Below are 14082 nucleotides of genomic sequence, written 5' to 3' on the forward strand. Positions count from 1 at the left end.
GAGGCTTGTTGCAAAAGTCCTTGAATTCACCTGCACGGTGGTAATTGCCTCAAGTTCAACAAACAACACTCCTACATAAACTGTTTTCTATTCTTTTCTAAATGAACATAGCTGTGTACTTAAATGTAAACTTTTAAAAAATAATTATTAAATGTATCGTAGATTTACATCATTATGTATATTCCTAACATAATACAAAAAGTACATATCCCAATACATAGAGTTGGGGGAGGTTTATTAAATGTGTTTGGTTCTATGGGAGGAGACCCTGGAAAACCATTGACAGATGGCAAGAGCCAGAGGGACCTTAGCAGTCATCCAGCCTCCTCATTTTACTGGTAAAGGAACTAAGGCTCAGAAAGGGGAAGGGTCATTCAGTGACATGCAGGTGTAAGTGGTAGTACTCGGACATGAGTCCCGTCCTCCTAAGTTCACATTAGGACTTCTTAGTGCTAATTCCATTGCAATACCCTATTTCAAAATACATAAATGCCAACTGGCTTGACCGGGCAACTGGAGTCAGTGAAAAGCCTGGGCTGGCACCTAGAAATTTTGACTTTCAGATCAACCCACTGTTTGGTTGAAATTACCATTCTATCTCTCTGATATGTCCTTACTGTTTTAGTTGCGGCAGTAGTACACATTAAATGTTACATGTGATCATTGTATTCTTCCTGAAGTTCTAACACGTGTAAAAGACAAGAGTCATTGCATTTTGTGTGGTTAAATGGTCTCAACAGTTAAAATTTCATGAGACGCCATTTTTAAAGAGAAGCTGCTCCTTGTATCCTATTCCCATTACTAAACAAAGATATAAAATGTTAGCTCTTTAAGACTAGCAATACAGGTATCCCTTTGTTCTTTAGAGTGTAATAATAGATAACACTTACCTCTCGTGTTACCAGATGGAGAAGGTGGCAGGCTCAAAACAGACAACTACTGTTGAAAGAAAAGCAAGAGAATGTCATTATTGTGCACAATGTCATATTGAGGAAAGTTGCAAAGAAAAATTAAAATTTGGAAACAACACTCTCCCTTAAGTGAATAATTACCAGGAATGTAAAACTAGCCAAGTTCTCTTCCATGTATACGAACCTTAAGGAATTTTAAGGAGGGACAGGACAGAGGCACCCTGGTTCCACTTTTATAGAGCCATTCTGCAAACACAGCAACCACCTCAGCTGTCCTAGCTAGGAACCTACTTGGCAAAATGTTTTTTTTGGCAATCTCTTTGCACAATATTCACTGACTGTAGCTGTGAATGGATATAATTAGAAATATTTGTTGTCACCCATAAATAATTTGACAGGATGAACTGGGTTTGTTTTTTTTTTAATAGGCATTTGATAGGGGATGGGGATTCAGGGCTTCTGAGGCTGTTTCTCCAGCTTTGCTTTTGCATCATTCATCACAGAATTGGAAGCCAGGTTCCCACTTACTCTCCTGTGTATAAAATTGGCCTGGCAGAATGAGCCTGACGTGAGGAGTTTAGGACTAATTGATTTGTTAGCACTTTGAGCCATTGAGAAGCTGCGATAAATTTTAGATCTAACACTTTAATTGGAAGTAGTGAGTGATAGCTATTAAGGCACAATTCCTTGCCCAGGTCCAGATTTTGGAAGCACAGGCGATAGATTTTTTTAAAGTCTGAAGTCTAAACATGAAGGAGAAAGTGAATTCTTAGATTAGGGTGGTGATGGAGCAGTGGGGGGGTAGTAAAGGATTTAGAATAGATATAAACACTTCTGTTCCTTTTCTGGAGTTCTTGCCATGGATATCTCCAACTCATATGTTTGCACTGAGGGCATAACAGAGTGCCGTGTGATGTTCCATGCATGTTTCCACTGCGTAATGGAAGGAGACACAAATGTGCATTCCTAGTTCACGGGAAAATCCTCATGGCTAGCTGTAGCTCTAATGAGGTGGGTACTACATATTTTTACTTAATGTGAGAGGAAAGACGTGGTATCCACAATACTCTTAGTGCAACGAGAAGGTGAGTGGGCTATCACATATGAGCAAGATACTTGTGAATTGGATTTTGGTGGTTTTGCCACATACACAGCTGTTGCTGAATATGACAGGAAATCTATCTACTCTCGGTGTGTCCCTAAGATCTGGTGTGATATTTCAACTGTCTTTGGCTAGCTTAAATTACTGATTAATGTGATCACAGTTTTTATACAAACTATTAACTTGGAATTTTTCTTTAACACATGATAGCTTGAATTGTTTCTACCTTTTTTTTTACTTTTGACACAATGCTGTGGAATAGTTGGTCAGACTTCTTTTTTTAATATCCATGGAAATTATTCACAGAAATCTAGTGACTTACCCAAAATGTTAGACTTTAATCTAGAAAGAAGAAACATATTCTGGTTTTTATTTAACTTAAGATTTTGATGACTCACTCATTTTTACTTCTTTTGCAATTTAATATCTAAATTATAGACATAAATGTTATGAAACATGTTCCCAATACTTTGAGAACTGAAAGATAAAATAAACTGTGGATGAGATTAAGACACTCAGACTAAATCATTAGCTCTGGCTAATGGGGACTCTGCCCAATCGCAGATAGACTCATCATGCAGATCTTGAACATTCTAAAACTACAGTGATACTGTAATAGAGACTGGCATGGACCACCAGGAGTCGCTCAGGGAACTCTGCAAAGCTTGGATGAGGGAGAAGAGTTTCTCTCACACTTGCTTTTCTAATGACTGTCTACATTGGAAATGCAGGATATTAACACTAAGTATTCTTGTATGTGTGTGGTTCTTTATGAGTAGGTATGGGTAGGAAGGAGAGTGATTTTGGATGCTATATTTAAGCAGTCTGGATAAAAGCTTCTCTCTAGCATTTCTCATTATCCTCAAGATTCTGAAATATTATAGTCTCCTGCGATCTTTATCAATTAAATACATAAATATGGTGAAAATCTAATATTCACCTTATAGAGTTGTATGAATTAAATTAGATCACATCATTAATTTATAGTATATGTTACTTATATATATAAGTAATATATGTATTATAGATTCTTTTACTATATTGTAAATGGAAACTGTACCCAATTTTTATGTAACCTCATTTAATTTATACACATACATAGATATATATTAAAAATTCTTAGCATAGTGTTCACCATGGGCTGCTGAAGCAGACATTTCTTATTAGAGGTAAAGGTCAGAATGGCATGCTGATAATTTCCCGAATATGCCCAGAGGGTCAAAGTGGTAGTAAAGGGCTGAGGACAGATGGTATTTAGGAATTGTCAATGAGCAAGACTATTTTTGTTGTTGTTATGTTTTTCTTATATAAGTTGTGTTTTAAAAAATACAGTTGGGAACTAGGTTGAAGAAATGCTTACGTCTTAGTTTCTGTGGTGTCCAGCATGACAATATGACTTGAGAAGTTTTATTAAGGTCCAGCATGACAATATGACTTCAGTAATCTTACTGAGGTGATATTGTCATGCTAGACACCTTGTTAGATTTCTTTTAAATTTCTCTGGGACTCCAATGAGTCATCACTACTGAAAAGAAGCTGTATATTTATTTTTAAGTCAACTGCTTGCTACCATTTAGAGTTCTCATTCTAACATGTGGGTGCATTTGCCTATTCAATATATATTTATTGAATGTCCACTACACGTCAGCCCTGTCCTAGCACAGGGTGTTGCTATAAAAATTGGCAAATCCTATGTCCTCAAGACAATTTCAGTGAATGGAGGAAAACATACACAAACAAATAAGTCAACAAGCAATTTAGTAGTAAGTGTAAATAGAAAAATAAAGCAGAGTAAAGGGGAAAGAGTATTGTAACAAGCCAGCTTCTACAATACGGTGACATTTGGATAGAAGTTTGAAGGAAGATGGAGTTTCTAGTTGCTTGCTTCTAGATATTTTCTTAATGAAGTATGAGGCAAGATTTTTGACTGAGAGAAGGGCAGTGGAAGAGATGTAGTGGATATACAGATAGAAGATGTGAAGTTCATTTTCAAGACTTGCCCAGAAATACTGTGCTATTATCATGAAGTTAAAATGAGTACAGTTCAGGAGATTTGTATTTTTTTTAATATATATTTTATTGATTTTTTTACAGAGAGGAAGGGAGAGAGATAGAGAGCTAGAAATGTAGATGAGAGAGAAACATCGACCAGCTGCCTCTTGCACACCCCCTACTGGGGATGTGCCCACGACCAATGTACATGCCCTTGACCGGAACCTTTCAGTCTGCAGACAGATGCTATACCGCTGAGCCAAACCGGTCTAGGCGTGGAGATTTGTATTTTTTTCTCCAGCAACTTTAGTTGTTGGAGATGACCATAGAAAATATGAAGAGTGAAATATAGAGAGAGAGGAGCAAAGAGTCAAGTGAGTGATTATAATATTAGACCATGAAAGTTAAGCTTGAAAAAGGAAGAAAATAAGAATATAAGGGGACATAGAACAATGAAAAAAGGTAGAGGTCAATGGATAGGTGGTTGTGATGATGTCAAAGAATTGTAGGGATGGAATATTTAGAGTAGGTGAACTGGAAATGAGGAGATATTGGGTAGAGATTGAATGAAATAAATCCCTGTTGGTTGTGGTGTGTAGTGCTTTTTATGTACTGTTGGATACAGTTTCTTAATATTTTGTTGGGGATTTTTGCATCTATGTTCATGATATATATTGATTTGTAGTTTTTCTGTCTTGTAATGTCTTTATCTTGTTTTGTTACTGGGGCCATTTTAGACTCACAGAATGTGTAAGAAAATCTTCTCTTTGTTTTTATTTTCTTAAAGACACTGTGACAAATTGGTGTCGTTTCTCTTAAATGATTGGTAGAATTCACTAATAAAAGCATTTGGGCCTGGTACTTTCTTGATAAAGCTTATTAATTACTGATTAAGTACATATATATATATATATATATATATATATATATATATATATAAATTACCAAAGCATAAATAAGAAATATATATTCTGAATATATATATATATATGCCTATTCAGAATATATATTTCTTCTTTATGCTTTGGTAATTTATGTAGAGTCTTAATGGGATGCTTGAAATTGGGATTTTCGTGAAAGTACAGATCTTGATAATGATAAAGGCAGTGATGACTATATGACTTATCACTCTAAAATTTGAACTTGCTTTGAGTAACAGGATAGGTACGACATGTATTAACTGAAGAGGAGAGACAAGGTAAAATGCATTGACTGAGTAGGAGACAAAGATAGGATGACTAACTGAAAAGAAGAGATAAGACAGATATAGTAATTAGAGAGGAGAAATAAGAAAGGATGTAATAGAGAAGCTCTGAAGCTGCTGCTAACAGTACCTTTTCTTTTTTCTTTTTTTTCTTTTTTTTTTTTTTTGTTAATCCTCACCTAAGAATATTTTTCCATTGATTTTTTTAGAGAGAGTAGAAGTGGGGTGTGAGAGTAGAAACAGAGTGAGAAACATCAATGTGAGAAGTCCTTTTTTTGCCTCTTCCATGCACCCTAGCCAGGTATGGGGATCAAGGCAGTAACCAAGCATCCATCCAGATCAATAATTTGAACTCTGTCAGCACCCAGGAATCCCTCTGTTTCCCTTGCAGTCAATGTCTCTTTGCGCCCTCCACCCCCTGCTCCAGCTCCCTTGGGCAGTGGGAATAAAATATTAGCTGATCAATATTTTATCCAGAAGGAGCAGCCACTGCCCATGACTGTGTGAGATGCAGCAGCCCTGCGACCACGCAAGGAGCTGCTGCCCCACGAGCAGCCACTGCCACAACCACCTGAGGAACAGCTGCTGCCCATGACTGTGCAACCCACCACCATGCCCACCGTAGCAACCTCAGGCCCCATGCGACACAACACCTAGATCCTTTCGTGAAAGCAAAAATGAGGAGACAGAAGAAAAATCCCCAAAGGAAAGAAAAGGAGGAAGCACTAGAAATGAACTAAATGAAATTCAGAAAAAGAATCCAGAATAAGGGTGATACAGTTCATAAACCATATATTATAGATGAGAAAATCAACAACCTGTAAGGAGAAAATAAAGAGTGATATGACTACAATAAAAATAAAAAAAAACAATATGGAAGCTTTCAACAGTAGACGAGGAGAAGCGGTGGACCAAATTAATTAATTAGAAGACAAGGAAGAAAAACACATACAACCTGAACTGCAATTAGAGAAAAAATCAAAAGGCAGGAAGAGAGCCTGAAAGAGCTTTGTTACAACATTATATGAAGCAACATATGTATAGAATAACAAGAAGAGGAGCAAAAACTAAAACCATTTCCCCTAAGAGTAGGAACAAGACATGGATGCCCACTTTGACTACTGTTCGGCATAGTATTGGAAGTGCAAGCCATGACAATCAGACAAGAAGAAAAAATAAAAAGCATCCAAATTGGAAAAGAAGTAAAATTGTCATTATTAGCAGATAATGAAGAACTTTCAATATTGTACATCTAAAACCCCAAAGACTCCATCAAAAACTACTAGAACTAATAAATGAATTTGGCAATGTAGCAGGATACAAAATTAACACCTAGAAATCTAAGGCTTTTTTATACACCAACTAGATGCCCATTGCATGAAATTCATGCTAGGATAGGCCTTCACAGCCCTGGCTGCCTAGGGATTCCAGCTGCCTCACGACCCCATCTCTTACCCCTTCCACCCTCCCCACCACCCAGACTCACGTTGGCCTGGTGCTGCTCATGTCCACCACCACACACCCACAGTTCCCTTGTTCTGTGGAGCCCCCCCAATTGTTTGTCCCACAGAGGGTAGCCTGGGCCTCCCTCTTTGGGGCAATTATGGAGCCCACTGATTGATTGCCCCGCTGGCCAGTGGCCTGGACCTCCCTCTTTGGGTGATCACAGAGCCCCCCTCATCAATCACCCCCCTGACCAGTGGCCTGGGTCTCCCTCTTTGGGGGCAATTACGGAGCCCCCTGATTGATCACCCTGCTGGCCAGTGGCCTAAGCCTCCCTCTGTGGAGTGATTGTGGGGTGATGGCGGCCCCCTGGACCAATCACATCACAACCATCTTGGCTGGCCTGGTGCCAGTGTATGTCATAGCATGGTTGTCCAGAAGGTCATCCAAACAGTTTTTCTGCTGTTTGATCATTTGGTTGATTTGCATATTATGTTTTTAGTATTATAGATAATGAGCTCACAGAAAGAGAAACTAAAAAAAAAAAATTCCATTTACCATTACAAAAAAAATTAAAATACCCAGGAATAAATTTAATACAGGAGAAAAATGACATGTACTCAGAAAATTACAGGACACTGAAAGAAGAGATAGAGGAAGATATAAACAAATGGAAGAATATACCAAGTTCATAAATTGAAAGAATCAACATCATTAAAATGTCTATACTACCCAAAGCAATTTATAGATTCAATGCAATCCCCATTAAAATACCAATGGCATACTTCAAAGACCTAGAACAAACTCTCCAAAAATTCATCTGGAATTAAAAAAGACCCCAAATAGCTGCAGCAATCTTGAGAAAGAAAGACAAAGTTGGAGGGATCACAATACCAGATATCAAGCTATATTACAAAACCACTGTTCTCAAAACTGCCTGTTGTTGGCACAAGAACAGACATATATACCAATGGAAAAGAACAGAGAACTCAGATATCGACCCAAGTCATTATGCTCACTTAATATTTGATGAGGCAAGAGCATACTATGGAGTCAAGATAGTCTCTTCAATAAATGGTGTTGGGAAAATTTGACAGATACATGCAAAAAATTAAACTATATCACCAAGATACACCATACACAAAAATAAACTCAAATGGATAAAGGCTTAAACATAAGATGGGAAACCATACAAGTCCTAGAATAAGCCATAGGCAGCAAAATAGCAAATATTTTTGTAGCAATATTTACTGATACAACTCCTAGGGCAATAGAAACTAAGGAGAAAATAAACAAATGGGACTACATAAAAATAAAAAGCTTCTGCACAGCAAAAGAAGCCATCAACAAAACAACGAGAGAGCCACTGTATGGTCAAACATACACTAAGTGGCCAGATTATTATGACCACCTGATGTTTGTAGGTAAATTAGCCGAACACTGCATCATATGGGATATGGAAGCCCAAGGCCTGTTTGAACACCTTTGCAGTTACCAAGATTAAATGTCTCCAATTCACACAGGAACCCAAGGATTGGACAGTCAAGCATTGGAAAAGTCATGTGGGTCTGATGAATCGTGTTTCCACTTGCATCATGCAGATGGCAGAGAGAGAATTTCTCAGAAATCGCCTAAAAATATGCACCTTATATGCATGAGTACAACCCTTCAAGCTGGTGGGGGCAGTGTTATGGTTTGGAGCATGTTTTCCTGGCATGATTTGAGCCCTTTAATTCATGTGGACCAATGTATGAATAGCACAACATACCTAAATATCATTACTGATCCAAGTTCATCCTCTCATGTTGTTGGTGTATCCCAATGGAGATGGCTTCTTCCAACAAGACAATTCGCCATGCCACAGTGCTCATATTGTGCAGGAGTTGTTTCAAGAACACGAGGGAGCCTTTACCTTGCTTAGGTGGCCCCCACAATCACCAGATCTCAATCCAATTGAGCATTTGTGGGACGAAGTTAAAAGAGCCATCAGGCAGCTGGTTCCACAACCATAAAATTTCACAGAACCGGACAGTGCTATTCATCAGGCATGGTGTCAGATTCCTCTCATCACCTTTCAACAACTCGTAGAGTCAATGTCAAGAATAATCGCTGCAGTATTGAAGGCAAAAGGTGGCCCAATGAAGTACTGGTGGGGAGGTCATAACAATCGGGCCACTCAGTGTAATTGCCAATGTTATTTCTGATAAGGGTTTAATCTCCAAAATTTATAGTGAACTCATACAACTTAACAAGAAGAAGATAAACAACCCAATCAAAAAATGGGCAAAGGACCTAAATAGACACTTTTTGAAAGAGGGCATACAGAAGACCACGAGACATATGAAAATATGCTCAAAGTCACTAATAATCCGAGAGATGCAAATCAAAATGACCATGAGGTACCATCTCACATCTATCAGAATGGCTATCATCAATAAATCAACAAATAAGTGCTGGAGAGGATGGGGAGAAAAAGGACCCCTATTGCATTGCTGGTGGGAATGAAGACTGGTGCAGCCATTGTGGAAAAAACACTATGGTATTTCCTCAAAAAATTAAAAAAGGAACTTCCATTTGACCCAGTAATCCCATTTCTAGGACTATATTCCAAGAAAACATAAACACCAATCAGAAAGGATATATGCACCCCTGTGTTCACAGAAGCATAATTTATAATAGCTAGGATTTATAAAAAGCCTAAGTGCCCATCGGTAGATGAGTGGATTAGAAAAAATGTGCTACATCTACACAATGGAATACTATGCTGCTATAAAAAAGAAGGAATTCTAACCATTTGCAACAGCATGGATGGACCTGGAGAGCATTATGCTAAGCAAAATAAGTCAGTCATAGAAAAATAATTATCACATGATCTCACTCATTTGTGGAATATAATGAACAATATAAACTGATGAACAAAATAGAACCAGAGTCATAGAAACATTGAACAGACTGTCAACCTATGAGGGAAAGCGGAAGGTGAGGGGGTAAGAGATCAACCAAAGGACTTGTATGCATGCAAATGAGTATAACCAATGGACACTGACGGGTGGTGGTAAGGGCATGTGCTGGGTGGTGGGGGTGGCTGGGGAGTGGTCAATGGGGATAAAAGGAGACTTACATAATACATTAAACAATAAAGAATTTAAATTTAAAAAAGAAAAAAAGGATGCAATAAATGAGAGGGGAGAGGGAGAGAGAGAACAAAATGTAATAACTGAACAGGAGAGAGAACACAGGATGGAATAACTGAATAGGAGAGATAAGAAAGAATGTGAGTCAAATCTTTGGTTAGGGTGGTTGGGTTGCATACAGATGGAACTGATCGATGTTTCTCTTTCTCCCTCCCTCTCTCCCTTCCTCTCTATCTAAAAATCAATAAAAACATAGCTTTGGGTGAGGATTTTAAAAATTTAAAAAGAAGAGAGAATGATCAGATGCATAATATTCAATTGGAAGGTTGATTTAATTAAGGATTCATTTGAGTTAGCAGCAAAGAAGTCATAGGATCATGTGAAATCCATATAGGTAGAGTGGAGAGAGCAAAAGCCAGATTGGAGTCAGTGGAAGAGAAGGAAGGAGGTGAGGAAATGGAGTCAGAGTGTATCCACAATTCTTGAGAAATTTTGTTGTAAAGGAAAGTAGGGAAATGAGACAATAACTAGAGAAAATAGGATTAAGGGGGAGTTTACGAAAAGGTCCAATAGAGTGGGGGAGATTTTGTGTCTCACTTGGGACTACGGAATTCTTAAATAATGAAAGGATAATGTTTATCTCTTAAGAGAGTTTCCAGGGAAGCTTTGATTTCAGAGAGGAGCAGGTTTCAATGTAAGCCAAGCAATGAGGGGAATGTTCCTAGGAATATAAGAAATCCCGTTTTTCCAGGATGGTCAGTATTAGGTGAGGGTACAACAAAGAGTAGCTACTATTATCAGATTCTATCTTCTTTTCCTGCCTCTTGCTGAACATTTGCCTATTTATTCATTTCCTCATTAAGTGAATAACCAAATGAAATAGCAATAAGGAATTGGACTAATAGATTGTAACTTTTAGCAGAAAATTGGATAATATATTAAGGCCAGTTGTTTTATAAATTACTTTAAAGTTAGCTCAAGATGTAGTGTTAATCTATCCAATGATCACTACAAAATAAGTGAAGCCAGAGGGAAACTTCCCCAGGAACTGAGGTCCAGAAGTGTTCAGCTGAATAATTTAACCTACTGGATAACAAGATTTAAAACATTTCGTTTTATATTGTTTCTCTTAAGTAGGTTGTATAGTGTTCTTGTAAGATCTCTGTTAAGTCCTAATGGACAAGATTCTTGTTTGCTCCCTGTCTGCTAAAAAATGAGATAAACAGAAGGCCCATGCTAACCTCAGTACATGTAAATCTGTAGTAGTAATGCCACAGATTTTATACTTTTCAATTATAGCTATAATGAGGTTATACATTATAATCATGATGATAATTGTCATAACACCACAGAAAGGTACAATGTAGCAACCTAAAGATAAAATGAGAGTAGGAAACAGACTTTTAAAAAATATTAATTGGCCTTCTTTTGCTATCAGAAGTTCTATGAGGAAGCCTTGTAAAAGATGCAGCAGTTTTCAAAGAAAAGAACAAATACTTACAATACGTTCATTTTTCACTCCTGTTTACCTTCTGATGTAATAACAAGAGAGGAGACTCGGTATAACAAACAACTAAACATCTGTAGGTAACAAAAAAGAAAAAAATCTCATATTTAAAAAGGACCAGTGCCCTGGCCACTGTTGCTCAGTGGTCGGAGTGTCGATTCATGGACTGAAGGGTGTTGGGTTCAATTTCTGGTCAAGGGCAGGTACCTGGGTTGTGGGTTCGCTCCCTGCCCCCATTTGGGGCTCATGCGGGAAGCAGCCAGTCAATGTCTCTCTCACATTGATCTTTCTCTCTCCCTCCCTCTATTCCACTATCTCTAAAAAGCAATGGAAAAAAATATACTCAGGTGAGGATTAAATAAATAAATACATTGGACCATAAAATATAGAACATATTTCCCCCGTAGCGATTCTAATGACAACTTAATAGTTCATATCATTATAGTGAAGAGTTTGTATTTTAAAGTGTCTTATCCACATTTTTTACTTTCTCTTTTATTTTGTGTTGGCAATTCATGTTTTACCCTATTTTTACTCAGCTTTGGGATCAAGACTGTTTACTTTGCTTAGAGAAATCTGCCAAGTGAGGTTTAACAGGTACTGACTGTTCTGTATGCATAAGGTCTGCCTCTAGCTTTCACCTACCCCCCCACCCCCAGGGGCATGTATGGGTTAGAGCATACTTGTATGGCTGCCCCTATCACCTCTTTTTTTTTTTTTGGTGACTAAATCCTTCTCCATTAGATGCAAGCAAAATGTTTGTTTTTTTATTTGATGCCTAAAAAGGTAACTTTGACACAGTCGGGGGAAAATGAAACACAAATTCTTTGCAAATAAATTTTTTATTTGCAAAAACTGTAAGTACAAAACAGAGTGACAAAGATTTTCACATTTTGTGCATTTCTTTGGTCACTTTTCAACATTTGGGTGAATTACTCTTCACTTATGATTTTTGTGTGAACCTCGCGGCTTTTCACCCGCAGCTTGTTGACCTGGGACTCTGCGATGTCAGCCCGCTCCTCGGCCTCCTCCAGCTCGTGCTGGAGCTTGCGGAACTTGGAGAGGTTGACGTTGGATTGTTCCTCCTGAGAATGAATGGAAACGCATTCAGGAGTGAATAGAGTTCAGAATTTCTAGTTTCTCAATAGTTGGTCTTGAATTTTCTTTTTACTTAAAAATGAATCACTCGTTAGCAAACCTTTTTTAAAACTCTAGAGAAATGGTCTGAAACTTTTCTTTTTTTGTATTAACGTCTCTCATGCATCTTGAACTCATGGATAACAAGGAGGGACAAGTGACATTTGTCTCCAAGGTGCTCTAAAAGTTCTCCTTTTAGAACTTCTAAACATCTTAGAGCTACTCCTAAATTGCCAACTTTCAAGCCTCTTCTTTTTTCAAAATCCTGAGAATGGAACCAGACCTTTAAAAATGCTGGCATGGCCCTGGCTGTTTTTGGATCAATGGGTAGAGTGTTGGCCTGAGGACTGAAGGGTCCTGGGTTTGATTTCAGTCAAGGGCAACTACTTCAGTTACAGGAGTGATCCCTGCCCTGGTGTGGGAAAGTGTAGGAGGCAACCAATCATGTGTCTCTCTCACATCAATGTTTCTCTCTCTCTGTGTCTTTTCCCTTTCTTTCCATTTTCTCTAAAAATCAATGGGAAAATATCTTCAGGTGAGGATTAACAAGAACAAAAATGCAGACATGCAATCTATATTATACCAAACAAATAGCCTTGAGTATAAATTTTTGCCAGTTAAGGCAGTTTAGTAATTAAACAAGAGGTTGATTAAGTCTGTTTTAGAATGGTCTCTGATTATGTTTGAATATATAGCAATGAATTTGAGAAGCCCAGTCCTGGTTAAGACTCTCATAACCATACTTTTTTAAAAGGCTCATTTAGAACCACCAAAATATGGCATTCAAATTTAGAACATTAAAAAAACTTAAATAAGTAAATAAAGTTTTTTAGGGGAAAAAACTTAGTTCTTCCTCTTACAGATAAAGAAAGTTGGAGCTAGAGAAAGGCTAACTAAGTCCTCTCTGTCTCTCTCTGACCTTAGAAGTTTAGAGATCGGGGGAAAATAAAATTAATAAATGAACACAAGAACTAATTTATGATATGTATTTCTCTATAGCCATACTTTTATACTTGGGAAATTGATGTTACTTGATCATTATTTCTCATGAATCACAGGCTGGGGAAATTCGATAAGGTGGAATGCTAAGAATTCATGGTGTATATAATGGTATTTCAAACAATGTTTCCAACATAGAATTACTGTTTTCTTCTTGCAGACCTGCAGATCTCTTCTTCCCTTAGCTTTTTATTTTAATAATACACCACCCACCTAGTTAATCAAACCATAACTTGACAAATTATCTTTGATTTCCTTTCTCTCACCTCCCAAGTGCAACCTATTAGCATATTTTGTAGTTTTTACCTCCAAAATAGCCCCACTTCTCTCTGTATGCTCCACTACTATCCTAATCCAAGCCATATTTTGCTACACCTACCTTTGTCACCCCAAAATCATCCTCCATATAGTAGCCAAAATACTCTTTGAAAAAATATAAATCAGGACATCACTGACCAAATGCAAAATCATCCTGCGGCTTCCCAGTGTCCCATTATGCTTAGAAAGAAAGCCAGACTTCTTATCATGACCTGGAAGACCATGTGATCCTCCTCCTGCCAGCTCTTAAGCTCTATCTCTATTGCAATTTCCCTCATTATTCTACTTCTTGAACCAGACTCTTTTCTACACAAAAAGCTTTGCATTTGTTCTTC

General features: G+C 37.7%; 1 protein-coding gene across 2 annotated transcripts in view; it reads right to left on the reverse strand.

The window, feature by feature from the left end:
* The window catches only part of LOC311611596 (myosin-8), a 111238-nt gene that overhangs the window by 74384 nt on the left and 22772 nt on the right, over positions 1-14082 (reverse strand). The window contains exon 1 of one of the 2 annotated variants that reach the window (XM_084863904.1): positions 891-939. Coding sequence is in view for 1 of the 2 variants with exons in the window: in XM_084863902.1 (XP_084720028.1) it covers positions 12226-12378 (153 nt within the window). In the remaining variant the exon portion in view is untranslated. Of the gene's footprint in view, positions 1-890; positions 12379-14082 lie in introns of those variants that run through there. The other variant, XM_084863902.1, reaches the window with a different exon arrangement.

The sequence above is a fragment of the Pipistrellus hanaki genome (assembly GCF_964339955.1).
Source record: "Pipistrellus hanaki genome assembly, chromosome: 16".
NCBI lineage: Eukaryota > Metazoa > Chordata > Mammalia > Chiroptera > Vespertilionidae > Pipistrellus > Pipistrellus hanaki.